Source organism: Calonectris borealis, chromosome 4 (assembly GCF_964195595.1).
Source record: "Calonectris borealis chromosome 4, bCalBor7.hap1.2, whole genome shotgun sequence".
In the NCBI taxonomy this organism is placed as follows: Eukaryota; Metazoa; Chordata; class Aves; order Procellariiformes; family Procellariidae; genus Calonectris; species Calonectris borealis.
The window spans coordinates 2,809,296-2,831,307 of record NC_134315.1 but is presented as its reverse complement, the minus strand read 5'-3'; the positions used below and the strand labels follow the sequence as shown (position 1 = coordinate 2,831,307).

Below are 22,012 nucleotides of genomic sequence, written 5' to 3'. Positions count from 1 at the left end.
AAAAAAAAAAAAAATCACCGTTCTTTTCCCTAGTTATTTACTGAGTGAATCTGTGCCCACAGCACTGTATTGCAAAATAGCTAAACATCTTATTCTGCATTAACCTTCTTTAAAATCCGTTCAATTAGAGCAAAAGCAAATTCCGCTATGTGAAAGTCACTACGTATTAGCCTTGTACATCATTATTTATCCTCAATACTCTCTTCGCATAACTACAAAAACAATAAAGCTAAAGATTTCCCCTAAAGATCATCAGCTTATACTAAGCACTTAGATGTCAGATATTAGTTATCTTCTGTTGTACAGCAATACTGTGACAACAGTACCTTCTCTGGACAGCGGAACATAAAAATATTGTGCCTTAAGAAATATGTTTTGATTCAACAACTTCTATTTATTCTTCTGTGAGTCTTCTCAAGGCAAAGCAAGGCACGTTAATGCAAGGCTAGGGAGTGAGGGAAACCCCTCCCAACAGTCCTCCCAAATTGTCTTCAGTCATATCATTGGGATATTCATGTTACTTAAGTTCTTGAAGGAAAATGCACCAAAAGAGGAGGAATGATCCAAGACTGTTGCTAGTAATCTCGTGTCAGAAATCAGTAACTTGATTGAATCTGAAAAGGACCAAGATTGAGCATCTTTCTGTAACACAGTGAGCATCTGTGCTAATAAACACTGAAGTTCCTGAGTGAAAATGACAATGGAAAAAAACTGGAACAGCATGTCAACCCCAGGAGGCGGCTTCGGTAGGAGCAAAGAACACAAGGTTGTAAATAAATTTAGAAGCAAATCATTCCACAGACAGCATATCACGTTGCCCAAAAGGTACATATTTGCCTTCATTCTTGAGCTGAGAGCCCATCGCATACTGTCACTACTGCCAATCTTTCCAACCTCATGTTCATATAGGTACAGAAAAAGCAGAAAACATGGCACACCATCCATTAATGATAGAAGAAACCAATTTGTGCACGCTTTCGAACTTTAACTATGGGAGAAAGCCATCTCCCAGGTCTGCAAAGACTCATTCTCAATCATGTGAGACGAGTCCCGTGTGCCTCAAAAGCAAGCCTACGGCTCTGACAGGAATCCCTCTTTAGGACTAGAAGTTTCAAGCAGAGGTTGGGGACAAAAAAGTAAAACATGAAGTCTAACGAGAAAGTTGCAAAGGAAAACGGAAAGAAAGTTTAAGACGATGGCATAAGTATGCTCACCAGATGAGTAGATCCCAGAAACTCTGCATCTCTCTCATGTTTAAAAAAAAAGAAAAAGTGGACCAACTCGATAAGTAATTGAAAAAACACATCTCACCTTCTGCAGGCATGGCTTGTGGATTGCTAGAATAAATATACGCTCCATCACCTCCGGTGAGTAAAGTGCCCAGAAAAGATTTGTCTTCCTAAAGAGGAAAAACAAACAGTAGTATCACAGACTGCATCAAGGACTGTGATCCAGGCAAGAATATTTTTTCATGCTTGTGCTTGAGGAAAAGAAAGATTTTTTTTTTTCTAAACAGCATTTGTCAGAACTTTAAGAGTTTTAAACTGCATTGATACAGAAGAACTAGTGAAAGACAGCATGTCAAGAGTATAATTTTTAAAAGCACTTCCCCCCCCCGCTTTTGGTTTTGCCAGCAGCTATTAAGTTACAAGTTATTGTCACAACCACAAGGCATAGCTTTTTGTTTTTAGATTGTCAATCTACTGAACTAAAAGTATATTACAGGAAAATAAATCTATTTGTAATGAAGATTTCTGGTAACCACAAATTAAACCACAAATGTGAAACTCATGTGGTTTAAGATGTTCCCAGATCCCAAATTCTTTTCTTTTTCATAGTGCTTAAAGTGTTTTCTTTTAGACATTTAGCATGCTAATTAAGTTAAAAGAAAGTTGCATGTAGAGTGGCATTGACTTTTGGGGGTTTTTTGAAACACATGAGCTCCTTGGGTAATACTTAGTGAGACTTCCATGAAATCGTAGCTTTATTAGAACTCTTTTTGCTCTTGGGTTTTGTCGTTCTTTGAAATAAAGAAAACCTCAAACTTTTACACACAATGTATTTTTTTTGTAGGTCAAAGTTTGAAAGAGACAGGGTAGAACAGGCAAGTCTTTCGCAGAAGAGGACTAACAAACACAATAAAAGCCAGTTTTGCTAGCAGCTAAGATTTTTTGAATACTGGTTCTTGAAAGTGTAACTGCTAGAGTTTAACAAAAATGTTTAATTTTACCTTCAAGGTATGCTGTGCCTTTTCAGACAGTTTCACATCGCTATCTTCAACCTGTAGCCCGAAACAGTTTCCATTTGTATTTTTAACAGATAAAGCCAGTCTAACATTAAATAAAAAGCATTAAAGAAGATTCAAGGCAAACAAGAACCTTAGCCACCACAGATAGATATAGTCCAGAGACTAGAGCGCTTCAAAGACAGCTTTGTGCTCTTCAATACTGTGTTACCACGGGACTGAAATAGTTCCTTGAAACACATTCAAGGGGATACTCCCCATTAAATTGTTTTATAGACTAAAATAGTATTGTATAGACACAAAGTAGTGTATTCCATTCAGTCTTATGTTTTATTACTGTTGAAGTGTTTAAGAAGTATGGATTGCCAAAGGGCATAATGTTGCCCAGCTTCATAACATTAAAGAAAGGTCTGCTTCCAGACCTCTCTGTTGGGGCAGGCATTTAAGTGATCTAAAGTGCCCCACAATAAACAGAATTTTCAAAAGTCACACTGTGTACTTGAAAAACACCCAGGCCTTTACACAGCTAAAAAATTGAAGTGGTGAAAATGAAATAATTTAAAACTTGTGTTATGAATGGAACCATCAGCCTGTTTCCACTTACTAGTTTTTCACTTCATGATCAAATTAAAAAATCAGAATAGTATTCTTATATTAATACTCTGTTTCAATGCCCAAGTTCCATACGTTTTCCTCACACATCCATACTTATATAACAAGTTTTCATTTGTGAATCTGTATGTATAGAAAAAACTCAAATAAGTTTTTGTGTACTAACCAGCCAAGAAGCGTATCTTGGGATAGCTGCAGTCAGTATTATGTGGCTGGTTTCTGAATTAATGCTGCCATCTGCAGGGAAGTAAATGGAAAGCAAAGTAGTATGATACCATCCATATACTTCAGACTGTTCAATGAGTTACTTTTACGACTTGAAATTTCTTTAGGAAATATGAAAATTTCCCCATTATTTTAAGGGCTTATTAGTGTTTAAGCGAAGCTTTCACAGCAGACTAGCTCCCAGTCTTCTTGTGCTGTAATATACACAGAGCTGCTGTACAATACCAAAGAAACCCTGCTTTTATTCTTGTCTTAGTATATAGCTTCTTCCTTTGCTCTCGTCCCCGCCAAAAGTCTTCCAACTCCCTGGTTAAAAACCCGCAGCCTGTCTGGATACAAGAGTTCATAACTATTGTTCAGACAACCTCAGTAACTATCTACCTTTGTCACATGTAAACAATCTGGAAATTTTGCACTTGTCTAAAGTTATGGAAGTTACTCAGTATCCTGTATTTTAAATGTAAGACTGTTCCAAAAACAAGCTTTCTAAAAATCATATGCTTTTTTATTTTTGTTTCATCTCTTCCAAACAAATTGCAACTGAAATTAAAACTTATCATGCAAAATGAGTGTCACAAAAGTGATGGAAGAGAGCTGTTCAAATTTCCTCATACAACAGAAGACATTCACTAAGACTGAAGAAAATTTAGGAAGGGTACTATTACACTTGAATTTTTTATACCTCAGCCCTGCTGTATCACAAGGCAGCCAAAAACCCTAAAGTCCTTTCAGTGATATTAGAGAAACTTGACACTATTCATTACTAGCAAGCTAAAACATTTAGGACTTTTAATTAACCCAAAGGCTTAAAGCCATAATGGTAATAGTAGTAACATCCCTCGGAAGCCCTTTTGCTCTTCCATCACACCAAAGCTAACAGAATGACAACATTGGTGTTAGAATTCAAAATAGTTACCTTTTTCTTTTACTTGTATCTGTGATGTTAGAAAGGACTCTGAAAAGACAACGGATCCCAAGCATCCTCTTCCTGTGAGCAAGTCTGGAATGTCAAATACCATCATAGACGCCTACAGCAATAAAACAGTTGGACAGAAAGGAAGGGAAAGCAGAACTTGAAACATTTCAATTGAAGCAGCAAAATCTGTATCTTTTAAACCTAAAACATCGCTTGTATATTGTGGTGGAAAGTCTGAGATCATAACTCTATGTTAATGTTTTATTCCAAATTCCACTGTCTGGCTTCATGTTAAAACTCAATCTTACCTTGGTTTCAGCATCTGAAATCTATCTCATCTCTCCCCTTACATTTGTACTCACATAAATAAAAATCTCAGCATGCCCCATTAAAAAAAAGCCACTCGAGCTCTATTTTCTAATAAAATGTATAATCAGAATACTGAACAGCTTACTTACCGTTTTAATCAAACTCAGGCTGTCCTCATTATCTAATGGAGTAATTCTGGAACAATAACGATAATTAAATATTTAAAGGTTAGATCATTTTCAGTGACTTCATAGCAGCCAAAAAAGCTATTTAATTTTAAAATAAACTCTTATTTGTGCAGGCCACTTCACAAATTAGACAGCGTGAGGATTAAAAAAGCACAAGCTTGTGATATCAACTAAGTTAAAAGCATGGTTTTAAACAGAAACTCTTAATGGGCTCATGCTGCTTCTATTCATTAACAGTTAATAAAATTGGTCTGCCCAGTTGTTTTAGATTTTTTTTCAGATGTTTTTAAGATTCCACAGAATTACAGATATAAAATCATTAAACTGCCTCATACACAAAAACATTTAGTACATTTTGTACGAAATAATCAAACACAATGTTTTCTCAAAAGTTCCAAGACAAGAAAAATAGATGTATTACTGTATTAAAAACACTAATTAATAACAAGAAGAGTAAGACAGTGATACAAACCTTCCATGATTATTCACAGCCTGAATTTGAAAAGCGATTTTGGAGCTGTAGAACAGAATTTGTACTGGTGAAAAATGTGTTTTATACTTCTTCTACATGTGAAAAATAAGCAATAACAGATTTAAGCAACATAACTGCTGAAGTTATTAAAAAAGCGGGAAAACAAAAATGGAATAATTATGATTTTAAAAGTCTGAATGCATTATGAAGTCTTGGAATTTGGCAGTCATGCAAGTTCAGTTTAAAATTAACATTTGACATATTTTTTCCCAGAAGAAGCTAATACATTGACACAATACATCAATCAACAAGATTTGAAAATACATACCGTAATGCAGTTTTAAGTTGTGTTAAATGAAGGGTATCTAACACAGACATGAGCATCTGCTCTGCTACCTCCTTTGCCTGAAAAAAGGAAATTGAGAATAAAATATCTTTTCCCACACTTCCAAATCCCAGCAACTACAGGAGCACCCGTAAGATAAACAAGAGACCATACACTAAACAATAACACACTGATGCACCAGGCTAAAATTTGTCCTTTCACATATCTGATTTTCCTTACTCTAAGGTTAGGAAAATTCATGAAAGATGGAAAAACAATTGTAGATGGATAAGATTAGATATACTCTGAAATTTCTCTTTTTTAAACAGAATTCAGAGAGACTGGTTGGAGGCCACGGTATTAACTTCATTAATGTTATGCAGTTGACTGAAACATTCTTTTTTTTTTTTTTATTATTTTGGTTTGCATGTAATCTTATATTGCAAGCAATCCAAATCAACAATTACAGTGTACAGAATCAGTGCTTCATTTACCTTGGATTCAGTGGAAGTTTTAGCATAGCACTCAATGCCAGCAAGCACAGCCTCTACAACAGCAGTATATATTTGCGACAACAGCGTACTGAAGAGAAATACAAACACAACATTTACTAGACAGATAGAGTTTTCTTCCTCCTCTGTTTAAAGGAGCAGTTTCTCCTCTCATAACACAACTCCCTTATATGGAAGGGGTCCGTGTTCAAATAAGCACAGAAATAGCTTTATACTTAACCTTTCAGTTTAAAAAAAATAAATTAGAGCAAGTAAATTGCTTAAATTACAGAATGTCTTGGGAAAAAACCTCTTGGCACAAATGTATCCCTGCTCTCATCAGTCAAGTAAAAAAAAAAAAAAGTTTTATTGTTGACTTTTGCTGTAATTGTGTTGAGAATCACATCCTAAATATTCCAACAAGAATAGAATGGTAGCCCCATGTTCTGGAAAACAGAGTGAACCGACTTCAGAGACTGACTTGTTCTGGAGCATGTCACGCAAAAAAGATACCAAAACAAACCAGCCACCGCAACCTTTTGAGCAAATCTACATCACGGCTTAGTCCGATTCCCTTCTTAAAAGGGAACTGAAAAAATTGTACAGAAATAAACAAAGGTTTATTAAAGCCAGAAGCAACTTGCAGCTACTCACATATTTATAGCTCCAGAACTATTGGAAAAAACCACCTGTGCCCAACTAAGAAACATCAGCCTCTGTCTTCCAGCTAAATTGGAACAAAAAGATAAGTAGATCGACAAAACAGTCCTACTTCCCCAAACTTTAACTCCTCTCGTTACTCCTCTGCAACTGCTAGATGTTGAGGGAGGGAAGGGGGGGAGGAAAGGGAAGGATACAGCATTTAAGCCATGTGCAAAGCGTTCCTGAAGGATGGAAAAAAGCATCTGAAGCTACCAAACATGGCCCAACATGGAGGAACTCAAAATGCACCAATGCTTGTCTTTGAACTTCACCCCCAATAGCAGTAAGAGATTTTAAAAATCAAACCTTCTTACTACTTTTTGAGGTTTCTTCTATGTAATTTCATGTACTAACACATGCATTTAACTTGTGTTTTCAGTACACGCTCATTACAGGAAATGTGCAATTTCTTCCTAACTCTGTAACCGTTCCTATTTTCACTCAAATTCACATATATATATTTGCAAGAAAACACCTCACAGTGAGCTGTGCTTTACGTTAATATGCTATAGTTACCTTACGCTTCTTCGCATTTTAAAATTTCAACACTAACAAAGTAAAGCAGAAAATGGTATTTTCTTAAAAAAAAGTAAAAATACAAAGTTTACCCCAGGGATACTTAAAGTTACACTGTCAGTTTATGCACTCCAGCCAATCTGCACTCTAGGTTGCAGTTCTGCTTCCTAAATACTGCCAAATTTGGATTGAATAGTGCCTATGAAATATTTTTCCACTTTTTATTTCATTGAAAAACATTGACAAATATAAGAACCAGGACTCCACTGCAAACTAATTCCAAAATCATGAGGTCAGGTTTGCCCAAAAAGCTAATTTTGCTGCTGTTGTTGAAACTAGATTATTTGATTCCATACAGGGACACTTCCAGAAAAAAGATATTCTCCTAAAAAAATACTGCCTCTATCAACCGACCCCTGCTTTGCTTAGCACTTCTCTAGCCATCTCGATTAGAACTGTATTTAATACAAAGTCCTTTAGAAGTAGGACAAGACATATTCTGTATGTTTGAGCAGAACATATATGTAAGCAAAATTACCTGTTGAAGTTAACTTTACTATAAAAAATGAAAAATCTGCTGCTCAGTCCAGTAACTTCACTTTTACATCTTTGAGAACCATATCACAATTACCAAAAGTCAACAGTACTTAGCATGAAAGGTCACCACTACTGGCTCCCTCTGACACACCGTTAATATCTTGCTAACATGTCAGGCAGGCAGGCTGGCAAACTGCTCTGCTGCAGAAGCAAGAAAGGCTCCTAAAATTATCCTAACTAGCAAGGAGGACAAAATCTCTAAGAAAAGATTTGGTTTATCAAGATTGAGAGCAGTACCAAAGCAGATTATCTACCATGTTCTTACAGCTTGACAGGTATCTACAACATGCAGAGAAGTGGACATCAACATAGATAAACAAAGTCTTATTTTGTGAAGGTCAAAATGTGCGGAAGCTTTGTGGCTTACTAACAAAAAAATTCAGAAGTTAACTTTTATCTATCCTTTAACATAGTGAAATCTCTTTGCAAGTGTTCCCTGTTGGCATTTTCACTAATCATTATAAATCTTACACATTGCTTAGTTTAATGAAACTAGTCTAAAAATTACTTTTACTTCTATCTGTGGAACATGCTCCCATTCAGTTATAGATACTTTCCCCCTCAGTGTATATGAAGTACATTCTAAAGCGATTCAAGTAAGTGTTAAGATAAAAAAAAAAATTAAAATTTAAGCAAAATTTACTAATATTTCCTTTCATACTTTGCTGTACAGCAGAAGGGATGTCACACTAACAATTCCTAGCTTGCTCATTGAAACCCTCAATGAGCAATTTGCCTTTCAAACCCGCTCACATTGACGTTATTCTAAATAAAAATGTAGCTCTGCAAATGCCAACAGCCACTGCTGACTAAAAGCGGTTTTGACCTACTGCCACAAGGTAGAAAGAGTGAAAAGTTAAGGAATACTAAGAAGCTGGCAGCTTACACTTGTTCAGCTTGCTTGTGCATCTCATTGTCATTTCCTGTATTAAAAACAAAAATGTTTGTTTTAAGCAGTTTCAGAAGCATTTACACAGAACTTCTTGGGCATAACATTTCTGCTGCGTATCTTACATGACATTTATCCAGTATTTTATATAACTGCAGTTTGTTTGCAGATTTAAAAAAAAGCAAAGCACGGGTTAACCTGTATCAGTACAGCCAGTACATGCTATGGCCAAGACTAAGACCTGCATCCCCTAAAAACATTGGGTCAGGACAAAGATCCCTCTCACACTGTATCCTGTCTCCCAAAGTGGCCACTCCTGGAGGCCCAGGAAAAAGCACAACTAGACCAAACGTATGCTGTAATTCCTTCCATTTTGCAAACCTCCAAGCATCTTCTCTTCAGATACTTTCTGAGCTGGATATGGTTTCAAGATATATAGCAACCCTAAGGAGACTGACTTTATCCATAGACTCATGCAGCCATTTAAAATGGGTAAGAAAATTGTTTTTAAAAATTTCACATGGCTTGTTTTTATGAGGGATCACACTATCATAACACACTATATTGGACCCAAACCAGAGGATAAAGGATAAAAGTCAAATAATTTTCTCTATCCTTTTAAAAATCTTCCATTATTTTGTAAACAAACAAAAAAACCAAACAACCCCCCCAAAAACAAACAAACAAAAACACACCAAAAAACCAAAACAAAAAAATCAGGCTTATTTGACAACTACACTTTGAATTGCTATATTTTTTTTCTACCAAGCTGTATGGAACATGGACTTAAATGTTTACCTAGTACCTGTAAAAGGCCTGCACACTCAGCTGCTCTCTACCTTCACACTGCATTCTGATGCAAACACAAATACACTTCTCAACCTTTGTGCCATTCTTTGCGGATGTCTGACAGATTTTCGCACATGAAGGTAGGATGTGCAACGGAACAATGTTCCGTTACGATTTCATGCACTGGCTACAGAACTACACGGTATCTACCACTCCATGGCCAAATGCTTATAAAGGAATCAAAGCCATCTTTCCATCGCTACAAGTTATTTATTATTATTTATTCAAAGAGAATAACTGCCTTAAATTACTGCTTGGTATTTTTAATATACTTACCCAGGAAAGGAATGTGAGTGGTTCCAAAAAAATAGGTCCTTGAACAAGCCAGAGGTCCCTTTGGAGATACACACTGCACTACCTAGTTGTCAGTATTAACGAGATACAAAAAGACCTTAGTAAAAAAAATTGGTGCAATAATTAACAATAAGCTAAGTTCCCCTTTAGTCTTCTAATGACTGACATGCTACAGGAAGTGTACAACACAGACTTAACTGGATTTTAAAAAAGCAACTTACGTTTTCAAAGGTATATTTCACTTTTGACTTGACCTGAATGGTTGAAAGACTTTGGAAAGGAGAGGAGCTCTGACTTCCGTAAGCGTTAAGCATGTGTTTCCTATGTCAACTGCTCTTTTCATGAAGAGGAAAGTGTGTCAGGTTCCCATAACTATGCTTGCACTTGGTCTTATTTACTATTTTCATGACACCCTATTAAAACAGTATCACCTGTACCTGTAAATAAATCACCTTTTTAAGAACAACATCAGAATCTGAGGACAACAGATGGAGCAAGTACATCAGGAAAAAATTGTACTTGCATTTTGAAAGATATCAAATGGTCTTAATGGGAATGTTAACAAGGGGAGAAAAAACAAAACTGGAAGTGTTTTTACAGAAATAGGGTTAGACAGAGCAGCCAAGGGAGGATGAGATTTCACCGGGATGCTAAAACAATCCTTTCTCAGGCTTTTGACACATACGATGCGTCCAGAATACCCACGTCCATCCATCCCTAACTATGCATGAAATGTTCTCATGACAAGATCATAAACTCATTCCCTCAATCATACGTTCACTCCACGATGGCCTGTACTCAACCACATCCATCTCCTCAGCAGCACAGACGTTGGACTCGCACAACCGACGGACCCTCCCAGAGCCCGTGGAAATCGGCTAGCAGGGAGAACTACACAACGCAATCTGCATGCTACCTCTCCTCCTTCGCTGCGAGTTACCTTCTTGATGCACCCAGCCCAGCCAGCCAGAGGATCTGAATTCCCTGGGGTCGCTTCCCCAGTTACGTCCCCTGCGCGGCAGTGCAACAAGCCATCGACCTCATCATATGTTTTAAAACTAAGCTTTTACTTGAAAACGGAAACAAGTTAATCTTACAACTTCATCTTAACCAGAAAGATTTTCAGAGTTTCATGAACTGTTCAGTTGCTGAAGCATATGCTGAAATTTGGATACACGTAAGTATCCTGTGTCTATTCACAAAGTCATTATCAAAAAAAGTGTCTTTCCATTTCTTTTTAAGAAATGGCCAAACAATTCTGATTAAAATAAAATCTGTGTGTCAGAGTTAAGTACATCATATGCTATCATCAGGAAGATTTTCACTTTATGGCTAAGACAAACGTCCTCAAAAACAGCATTTCCCTCTCCCCCACCCCACACAGCACCGCAAGTGTTTAAAAGTTGTCTTTTTACAGGGGAAAAAAAATATTTTAACTCATTCAGCAGTCCCTGATTAAACATCCAGTGTAGTTTGACTTGGAAAGAGAAAGAAAAAGGAAATTTGTTCCTTAAAATTACTGATTCCTAAGGTAACATGTTTTATACGTTAAGAAGAATTGGGTACTTAACTCATGAAAGGTAAGCATTTTAAGGGCACAAAAAAATACATGAAGAAACAGAAAATATTCACTGCTTCAAAATACGAGATAACTGCTTAAAAGCCTTACCATATGCTTAGCAGTGCTTCCACCAAGGCCAGTGTTTCGAACAAGATGTCCTTCTGATGGAAAATTAAAGTTGCCAGAGTTCAAGTTTTCCTTAGTTGAGTGGCTACCAAACAGAACAAAGGGCTGCCGGCTAGGGCTAAGGAGAAAAGAGGGTATCACCACCCAAATACTTGAAGAACACTTACAAACAACAAATGAAATCAAAGCTTGCAAGTCTGATGGACCAACTACTGAATTTCTCACTAAAAGAGTAGGACAGAAAAAGAAAAAAATTTACTACAGCTGCAGAAAGCTTCCCACTGAAAAGACCAAGTTCCAAAGAAAAAAACCTACTTGAATTAACAAGACTATAGTTTCTTTCATATACAAGAACGTATCTCAAAGCCGTTTTCCAAATGCTATTAGAAGGGGTTTTTTCCTCTTTTTTAAAGTAAATTGCCTTGAAAAGCTGTTTAAAATTTACTTTCTTGAAAAACACTGAAATGACTATATTGGAATTAAACAAAACTATTTTGGATTTAGTTTTGGCTTTGCGCCCAAGACTCAACTGGAGAGGTCAAGGTTTTTCTTTTCATTATTTAAATGCAAACAACATAGGATGCTGAAAACAATAAAGGACATTGAACTCCACTGTTTAACCCCAAATAAAGAAGAATCTCCAGAGACGTTCAAGTAGCTAAGCAACCTTTATTTAGCTCAAAACAGCAGAAGGCTTGGTTTTGCAACATGTGACAAACAACCTTCCTCTCTCAGTTAAACTTCTATGCTGAAATAAAATAAAGCTGACCTGTATTGTCCAGCTTATATTGGCTAAGATTTTGTTTTTTAACTGCCCTGCTTTAAGCATTGGTTTTGTGCATGTTGTGACTCCAAAACTATACTGACTTCTTCAACCTTCATATTTTAATTGCTTTTGAGTATCATGTAAATAGGACCAACATTTTCAAACATAGCTGTCCTGTGTAATAAGTTCATGAGTTTGTTTAGGTACCTGACCATAAAGAAACTGATTGTATTAGAACGCACAAGGTGAATGGTTTCAAACATATTGACATTGTATATGTAATAACTACAGCATCAAATCCCATGAAAATTTGGTTTATCTCACCCAGAAGTACCTTCGCATATTTAAAAAAAAAACATGCAAAGATGAGATGTGATATGCTGAGATTCCCAAAAGGAATTATAAGCATTATGGCATCAGAGATATGGGAATAACATATCAAGGTAGTAGTGACACCACAATTTCACAGGGAATAACAAGTAATACCTGTTATCTGTTATATGGCTTGAGATCATTCCGTGACTGAAATAACTTCTGAAAGGCTGCGAAGAAGAAAAAAAAAAATCTGATTACAAGTAAATGAACAGAAAGTGTGATATACCCTCACCATCGTTAAGAGCAAACCGGATTATCCTTCTCAGCGAAAACTCCTGAACCCTCAAAAACTAATTCCAATCTCCATAAACAAACCCAAACACCATTAAGTCTCGTATATGCTTAGAAAGCAACAGCCACTACAAAAAAGCACTGTGCTATTTTCACCCATGCTGTATGTTGCCATCAGTTATGTTTGATATTTGACATGTGCAACCTCAGCTTGTTAGGACGTGCACATACTGGAGCTTCCACCAAAATGAAAGTCAAACTACCTACAAATAGGGATCTGTTGTGCAGACGTAAATCAACTAAGTCCAATTACCGGTGAACAAACGCTCAACTGACTCACACCAGGCAGTCCTAAGCCATCATACCATGGATAGGTAAGGTGGGTGGTGAACTTTAAAACAATAGGTTTCTACTCCTCAAACATGAAAGGTGAGATGGGGTAGGGAGGAAAAAACAAGGAAAAAATAAAAAAGAAAAACAACAATGCTGAATACTTATTACTTCTGCATGGATGACACTAGCATTTCAAAGGATTACTGAAGCAGGCATACCTCCCCCGCCTGAGATTCTGATAGTTCCAAGATGAAGGGAATTTCAGTATCAAAATTCGCAAAAAAGTTGGTCCACTGGTGTTCAAAAATCATTAAATCCTAGAAGAAAAATATTCAACATTACTCAGTAAGGCAAGTGTTACACCAGAGAAAGAAGTCACAGATTGTACTGAATGAACCCCAATTACTTAAGAACAACATAGATTACATTTCACTATGCAGTATACTATTGCAGCCTGCGCAATGAAACAATAAGTACATGAAAGTAAACATCTTGTAAAAGATAAGGACTTTCTGCTGGGTTTTAGAGGGTCTTTTTTTGGTGGGGGGGGGTTTTGTTTGTTTGGGTTTGTGGGGTTTTTTTTTTTTGGCAAGAGAAGAGGCCGGAGAGGGAAAAGGACCAGAGCCCTGCCCTATCTGCTTTTAACCTAAGGAAGTACACTGTTTTGAGATCACTCATAACTCAGACCTCACGATTCCTATAAGACTTACAAAATGAACACTTGGAAGATTTAGTTTTCAATTTTTAAATCTGCATATGGTTCTGCAGTAATTTCTATCTGACATTAAGGAAGCTTATGGTAAGAAAATGAGGAACAGGGTGGGGAATTCGGGAAGTTCATGATATGCAAGTGGCAGACAGTCATTTCTTTACCTGCATTTGTAAAAAAAAAATTGTTAAGTGGCAAAGGAAATATCAGTAACATCTCACTAAAGCAGAATAAAAAAGGAAGATGACTACAGGTAAGTGTTGCATTCAAATTAATTAAAAAAATCAAGGAATCAATAAAAAGAAAAGAGTGTGTCATGCTGATAAAGCAGGAACCTTACAGAACTAGGCAATTTTAAAATGCTCTCATGATTACTTTCAGTTCCTTGTCACATACTAACTTGGAAGATAAGAGAGACATCCTGATTTTAGAAAGTGTAGTTTTTCAGACATAACAGGCAAAACTAGAACTATGACTTTAGCAGTGGTATGAGTATTATACAGTATTTGAATTCAGCCACTTCATAAATGCAGTAATGAATGAAATTTAAAAAGTTAATGTTGATGAAATCTCACAAGCCTCCCAAAATACTAATAAAGCTTATATTACAGGTTTAAAATGAAGGTTTACATTTAAGGGGAGAAATTATCATTGGGGAATATTCCAGTCTCAAATAAGCTTTTCACAGAAGCTAAGAACTAAAAAGTGCTTTTGTCAGCTTATTTGGAACATGCCAATATTGTACAGAATATTCTTTTAAATTCCAAGCAGAGTTAAAATCAGAACTTCCTGAAATCAAAGCTGTGTTAACAAAAAAAAGTATGAACATGATACCAACTTCAAATGCTCTTTAAGTGCACCTAGCTTCATCCTCACAGAGCAAATTGATCATTTTTAAAATCACCAATTTCTATGAAACCAGAGTTTCAAAACCCCATTAATTAATTCTCCCCCTCCCCCCCCAAGAAAATTTGAAGTCAATTTTACCATAACTTTCAGGCCCAAAACTTCAAAATAGGATAAATAAGTGTTTCAGGGTAGAATTACCAGGTACAAGAAAACAGTCCCAAACAGTTATCTCACTTCCACAGGGAGGGTGAAGTGAAGTATCATAGAGTGACTATTTAGACCGACAGCCTTGTAAACTGTATGACATTTTAATTTTCATTACAGCAGTTGATTAAACAACCAAATTGGTGTGAACTACCAATATTTTATTAATAAAGGATACTTACTGCTGAACTTGCTACACATTAAAAGCCTACTTTGCTGGCAAGCTAGAAACTGAAAAAAAATTAACAACAAATAACATATACTAATACTCATACATTGCTTCCTCCTCTAGCACTGAGATCGCACCATCACATTAAAATGAGGAATCACTTTACACTGTACATTTGTATTTCACAAAGCATCAGGGCAGCCACTGTGTGTCACTGTTATCCACTTAAAGTAGTTACAAAGCAATCGTGAAAGTGTTTTTTCCTGAAAGAATGGCTCTATGTCAAAGCGGATTTTTCCCCCCCTTGCTGCAAAAGGAGGATTAACACACACAAACATACCAACTCTCTGTACTTTGTACATAGTCCTATGACCTGAAGAATAGTCACACCATTTAGAGAAACTTTTAGGAGAATTCCAGGCAAATTAAGAAATTCAAGGAACTCAAGAAAAGCCATTTTAAAGTTTTGCAGGCTTGGTGGTAGATTTGAAGAAAGGAGAGAGACCCTGCGAACAACAGCAAGCAGAGTCAGTAGATTAAGTACACAAACACTATTAAAATCAAACAAACAAAATAACAATTTTGCTCTGGAGCTACACTAACAGACTAGAAGTTGATTTAGAATATTTCACCCACATTACCTCAAAGAGCAAGTCCTCCAAGGAAACAGGATCCATTTTGCTGTATGTCTTCCACAAATCAACACTGACATCCATTAACTGAAAAATATTTTAAACACACTTCTGTGAAAAACACCACAAAGAATGCCACAGATTCAGGGTTAGACCGCATTGAAACAGACTTGCAGCACGCCGCCCAGTCCAACAACACTCCTTAACTCTGAATTCGGAAATATTTTTACACTACTGGTTACGAAAGAATTCACCAGATATAAGTGTTCTGGATGCTTCAGAGACTCATCTCCTTTAAAGTACATGCAAAGTTTTGATTGCATCTTTCAAACAAATCATTTCACTAAGTTTTCCAAAATTGAGTTAATAGCAAAGAAAAGTATCAGCTGGTGCAACCAAATGGGAAAGATCAGTTTTCTGAGACAAGACAGACAAGAAGCAGATTCCAAGGGTACTCATCTGACGCACCAGCCAATTCTTGCCGTAAGCATAAATTTAGGCAAATGTAGGCAAAGCTAGTTTAACTTAGCAATTAGCAATACCTTCTTCCAAGTAGTAAGCTGATGCATATGAGAACACTATTCAAAAATATATTCTTAAGGGACACTTGTATCTGAATAATTTCTGCATTTACAGGGTTCCCCACCATCCACTTCATTAAAAATGCAACACTGACTGGAATTTTCTTAAACCACTGTTTTACAGTTATTCCAGTTATTCATATTATTAGATACGGCAATAATGATTTCCCAGACATCACTTCCATGAACCTGTCGAAACAGTAAATTCTCTGGCTTACAGCATCTTGAGCAACTGTGACTTGTGTAGTAAGAGTAATAGAGTAACTGCCCTTAAAACATTGAAAAAATATTAGTAAGTTATCATCATTAGATTATCTTCAAATCTAACAGCATAGAATGCACAGCAGAGGGAAAGTCAGTTTGAGGAGCTAAAAATGCAGCGAGAACACCCTCTTTTAATAAGAGCAGAAGTACTCATTTATAGATCATTTACAGTGATCCCAAATGTACTTCCTCCCATAGATTGGTTTTCCCTCCCCATCTGTGACATATAGCAGCTGCCTAACAGATAACCATGATAAACAGTTACGTAAAAAGTTAAGAATGCCACTTCCCACTTGAAATCCCCTCATGACTTTAAGGAGGAAGAAATCAAGAACTCAAGCTGGAACTGGCGGAACCACCAGAGCTAACACACTTACTCTTAAAAACAGATACTGAGAATTTGCACTGCTCCTTTTTAAGTCTGCAAGAGTGCCGTAATGACAGTATCAACTCCCACAATGAAACGGCAGAGGCTCCGTCTTTACAAAGTCATTGCCACACTGTGTCTACACATTTTCTCAAAGCCTCTGCGGATTCACGAAATGAACTGGCAAGGGTAATTAAAGACTCAAACAACTCCTGAATTCACAGTCAAATTTTCATTGACTGATTTCAGACATCAGGAAGGGCTGCTGATACTTAGGCAGACCTCCACAAGGATGCTCACCTATTTGCACTTTGTATTTAATGATTTTGACAGGTTCACACAACAAGATGACTACAGTACTAGTGATGGAATGAAGAAAAAAAAAGCATGAAGAAAGGTATCAGTGGAAAGAGCACAGTGCGCAGACAGAGAAAGGCACACTTGAAGTCACATAATAGATTTTTGAGCAAGCGTGTACAGTACTACATGTGATGAGACTTTAACAACGGTACTATTGATTCCTTGGGTCTTTCCCAGTTGTCAGAAGTCAGACTGACATTCTGGCTGTAAAAATGGAGGAGTGACAAGAAAAATAGGACATCTGCATTTTTGTGGCTGAGGTCCAAGAAAATTAAATAAAAGAAGCTTCAAACAAGTACATAAATACAAAGCTGTCCTCTGAAGATGCTGTTAGAGCATATTTAATAAATAGGCAAATCAAATTATACAAGTTGCTCAGAGTGGAACAGCAAATCATGATTAGAACTAGAAGCATCATCCAAAATCTTGACTGTTGCCGTATTCAGCAGGCTATGATGACCCAAGCATATATGTTTGCGAGAAAAGTAGATGTATCTCTTGTGTCAAAACTAACGACGCAAGAAATACACTCACTTCTGATTCTCAGTTCATTTCAAGGCACTTGTCACGTCTCTTGCACTGCTCTTGAAGATCTATACCCATCTAGCAGAGTTAAAAGAAGTATTTTCTGTTATTGGTAGAGGAGGCTCTAGAAGAGAAGGAAAAAAGTCCTAAATCACAAAGGGGGGCTAGGGGGGCACCAAATAATCATGGTTTATCCAGAACAGAGTGCTGTGTAGCTCATAACAGTCTCTCAGCAAGACTGTGGTGTCTCCATCCTTGCACATTCAAAACTCAGCTTCGTAAGATCCTGAAAAATTTCATCCGACTTAGAAGTTGGCCTCCTTTGAGCAGTGAGTCAGGACTAGATGAACTTAAAGGTACTTTCCAACCGAAATTATTCCATGATTCAATTTATACTTCAGAATGGAAATGGAAGAAAATGAAAAATGTAACTACTCACTTCATATTTCATTGTAAAGAAGCCATCACCCCCAATTCCTTCCAGTGCAAAAGCCTGCACTATTGGCCACTTTTCAACAATGAACATATCAAATATCTGTAGATGACCTGCAAAAGAAATGTTTCACAGAAACATTCTCTCACAAATACTGGCAGTTTAACTTTCTGTGAGATCTTAGAGTTGTTCTGAGATTCTAATAAAGGATCTCAATTATCCTGCCTTTGTTCAGTTTAAAATCGGTAATTGAAAAATGTTTTTTTACACCCCAAATTTTGTCCCTTTTTTCCAGCTATCACTCTAGTAAAAGATATTATGTCTCCTTGCAAATTTCATTCTAAGACCATTAGCAAAACTGTGCCTATTAAAATTCAAAATACTAAAACAAGGAGCTTTGCTTACTCCAATTTCTTTAAATATCTGACCTTAAGTCAAATACTGTCATTGTCATCCCCACATTAATCAGAATTTTAAGTTGGGGGAGAAGAAAACTATTCAGCCCGGTACTCATCAGTGAAGCAGTAAGCTATCTGAAGTGAAGTGTGATTATCATCCTTAAGCTACACACCTTCTTTAGATACTTCCTAACAAAGAACGGCCATCCTCCCCCGTGCCCTGACCCATTAATGATTTTGCAGGCAGTCAGAGCATATCAGCCTTTCCTCAACAGAAGCAATGAACAATTAGGAATATAAAAAAAAAAAACCACCACACAAAACTGAATTAGCTTGGTTTGAACTTACATAGTTCTAAAATAGAACGCAATTTTCTTTTCTTTGTTTGCCTCTCACCTCCTGTACTGCGGACCAAAAACCCCACACGCGCATGCTGCACAGTGAAGTACATGCACTGCACTGCTTTTGCGTTATTCGCTCTTGGGGATACTGCAAAGCACACTTTACTGAACAATGTAAGATTAGACTGTTCGGGCTGCAAGACTGGCTACAGATCATAACAGGAAGTCATGCAGTTCGGTTTTTTCAGTGCTAAAAAAGGAAACTTGCATAACGAAATGTTTATTCTTTCCTTAGATAAAGAAGTGTTTATCTGGAGCTCCCATCTGAACAGAGAACTTCTGTGGCAGCAGAACACACTTCTCTGAATGCAAATTATTTCTTTGCCTCACGCTGTGAGCATTCACTCTTCAGATGAAGTCTAAGGGCTTACATTTTTCAGAAAGAAACCCAACTCTTAAGTAAAAAGAGGCTAAAAGGAAAAGACATATTCATCTTTATTTCTTACCAGAGGCAAGGAAATCTTCATTCCCTGAACTGCATGACCTGCATGCTGCAAAACACTTACACGATAAGCATAAAACAAGCTAACCTACCTTGGCAGCTGTATGGAATACCAATGCGACTGCAATCTCGAACCATGTCTACGAAGCTAGAAATTTTGAATTCCTCTGCAGCTTCTTCATCTTCATACTGAAAGAAGTCATTTAAAATTTGATTAGGCATGCCTAATTCAATTGTTAGTTTTGCACTAAAGAGAATATGTATTCTACTGTTTTAATTCCATAGCAAATGTCATGTAATCCACTAAAATATTACCTACAGCTTCCAGAAGCTAAAGAACCTCTTTAGTCTCTATATTTTGGAAATTCCATCATGGCAGTGATATATTCAAGCCAATGGAAATTGTTCTTTAAAAAATCAAACTTCAGAGCAAGGTTTTTAATAACGTCATACGAAGGCATAATCATATACTTTATGTTCAGCTTTCAATGAAGTCTTTCAACATTATCTGCTAGATTCTGGATCATCTTTAAACAACAAAAGATTTTGAGAATACCAACTGATGTGCCACAAAAAACTTGCCACTGAGGAAATAAAAATAAAATATTGCCAGCTTAACAACACTAAACTGGGAAAGCCAACTGACGAGATATGCTTCAGGTCACAGAACAAGCAATGAGAACCAACTGCTGTCTGAAGGAGACGTATATTTAGGAAAAGGAGGAGGAAAGAAGAGGAGACACCACCATGCTACACTATCTTGCTGTTTCACGCTGGTAGCAGACTGAAGTCGTCTGTAGACTTCAGCAGACTGAAGAGCAGGAGTGAAGAACAAATATCATACTTATGGCTCAGAAAAGCATACAAACCAGGCTGACAAGACAAATCACACAAATCCCCCTTTTATAATAGAACAAAAAATTATAAATGCTCTCTGATTTTTACCTGAAAAGGCATGGTTTAGTAGCAAGCCTGAAACCAGCAGGCCTAGCACTGCTGGGTACTTCAAGAGTCACTCACTCTCTGGAGCAAGATCAGAAAGCGGTAGCGTTTTGTTGTCTTTTTTTTTTTTTTTTTTTTTTGTTAGGTACAGTGTTCTGAACTTAGTATCAAGGTAAATTACATGATTATGGACTTTTTGTATATAGCTCTTGCGAGCTTCAGGGTACACCCAACAAATTTATTTTAAGAACAAGTTCTTTTAAGACAAGCCTGAATTTAAGATGCAGCCCAACTTCCTCCATGATGTGTTCTTTCTTCAATCCCAGGAAGCCAGATCAAAGTGTCAGTTCAAAGCCAAGCCCCAAACAGCTGCCAGTTTCTCAAGACTTAAACTGCCATTAGAATAAGAACTTGGTTTTTGGCAGGGTGCTAAAGGCTTGCTCACTCTCTGCTATTGCAGGTATAAATACAGCCCGTTCCATAAACGGTACAGACGTGACACCCAGAAAGCTTATACAGTATGCATCAAATTGCAGTACTTTATCTTTTTTGGCCATTTTGAAAATAGGCATTCTTTAATAATATGTTTTCTCTTCCGATAACTAGGATATTCACTTAAATTCCTATGGTCTAGTTAAGGCAAGTGGGAAGGAAGGAGAGGCTATAGGTTTTGCCAGATTCATCAAGAGCTGCACAGAGCCAGGTACAGCATTGCGTTCTTTATTTCTAAAACTCTTGAGCTTTTTTGGTTTCATTTTTATAAAAGCAAGCAAAAATTGTTTCTATCGCTGAAGAAAAAAAAAAACACTTAAAAGTCACTACAGGCAATCGTCCTGTAAACAGGATGCACTTAAAGCCTGACACAGCAACGTTTTTTGGTTTCTCTTTCAGAAGTAATCTAGGAAACTGGCAATTCTTATACATTAGAAATGTGACTGGAAATGCATCGCTTAGCTCACTCACGTGAAACAGTAATGAAGTAAACCTTGTATTTTCAATGTCAGAAATCAGATTTTTCCATTCATTTCCACAAATAGCAAGGCATATGATTTACCTTTCTAGTTACACCATTATTTCAAGCCAGTACTGTGTGATTAAGGTTACTACTTACCACAATAAATCATATAAAAGCCCATAAGCAGATGCAGCTTAGAATTCAATAGCTGAGACTGCAGTTGTGCTAGCAATAATGTGTTACGAACTACTCCAGTCTTGACTCCAAAATGCATGTGTCTTGCCACCCTCAGGTACGCTTCAAGATTTGCCCTTTCAGTAGGGATTTTGGCAACAGAAAAACCTTATCAATCCAGGCTTTAGATTTTGCTACGGCATGCTTTAACCTGTAGCTCAGTTGTTTACGTCTTAACAAGAAGTAATTACCCCCCTCTGTGCAGCACTCATGGGACTGTATCTAGAACACTGCATCCAGTTTTGGGACCCACGTACAGAAAAGACGTTGACAAACTAGAGCAAGTTCAGAGGAGGGCCACCACGATGATCAGTGGGTTGGAGCACTTGTCCTACAAGGAGAGACCCAGACTTGTTCAGCCTAGAGGAGGCAATGGCTGAACCTCATAGCTGCCTTCCAACACCCACAGAAGCGTTATTGAGATGGTGAAGCCAGGCTCTTCGCAGTGGTCTGCAGTTGCAGGATGCATGACAGAAGGCATGATTTAAAACAGTTCAGGAAAGGAAACACTTTTTCACTATTAGG

At 37.0% G+C, this 22,012-nt stretch overlaps 1 protein-coding gene across 1 annotated transcript in view; it reads right to left on the bottom strand.

Moving 5' to 3' along the window:
- The window catches only part of DNAAF9 (dynein axonemal assembly factor 9), a 77,472-nt gene that overhangs the window by 36,394 nt on the left and 19,066 nt on the right, over window positions 1-22,012 (bottom strand). The window contains exons 5-20 of the mRNA XM_075148377.1: window positions 19,449-19,545; window positions 18,122-18,228; window positions 15,595-15,672; window positions 13,241-13,339; window positions 12,570-12,625; window positions 11,300-11,435; window positions 9,613-9,694; window positions 8,485-8,521; window positions 5,787-5,874; window positions 5,296-5,372; window positions 4,968-5,012; window positions 4,457-4,502; window positions 3,999-4,110; window positions 3,024-3,094; window positions 2,231-2,281; window positions 1,312-1,399 (exon numbers count right to left, since the gene is read on the bottom strand). Of these exons, the coding sequence (XP_075004478.1) occupies window positions 1,312-1,399; window positions 2,231-2,281; window positions 3,024-3,094; window positions 3,999-4,110; window positions 4,457-4,502; window positions 4,968-5,012; window positions 5,296-5,372; window positions 5,787-5,874; window positions 8,485-8,521; window positions 9,613-9,694; window positions 11,300-11,435; window positions 12,570-12,625; window positions 13,241-13,339; window positions 15,595-15,672; window positions 18,122-18,228; window positions 19,449-19,545 (1,270 nt within the window). The remainder of the gene's footprint in view (window positions 1-1,311; window positions 1,400-2,230; window positions 2,282-3,023; window positions 3,095-3,998; window positions 4,111-4,456; window positions 4,503-4,967; window positions 5,013-5,295; window positions 5,373-5,786; window positions 5,875-8,484; window positions 8,522-9,612; window positions 9,695-11,299; window positions 11,436-12,569; window positions 12,626-13,240; window positions 13,340-15,594; window positions 15,673-18,121; window positions 18,229-19,448; window positions 19,546-22,012) is intronic.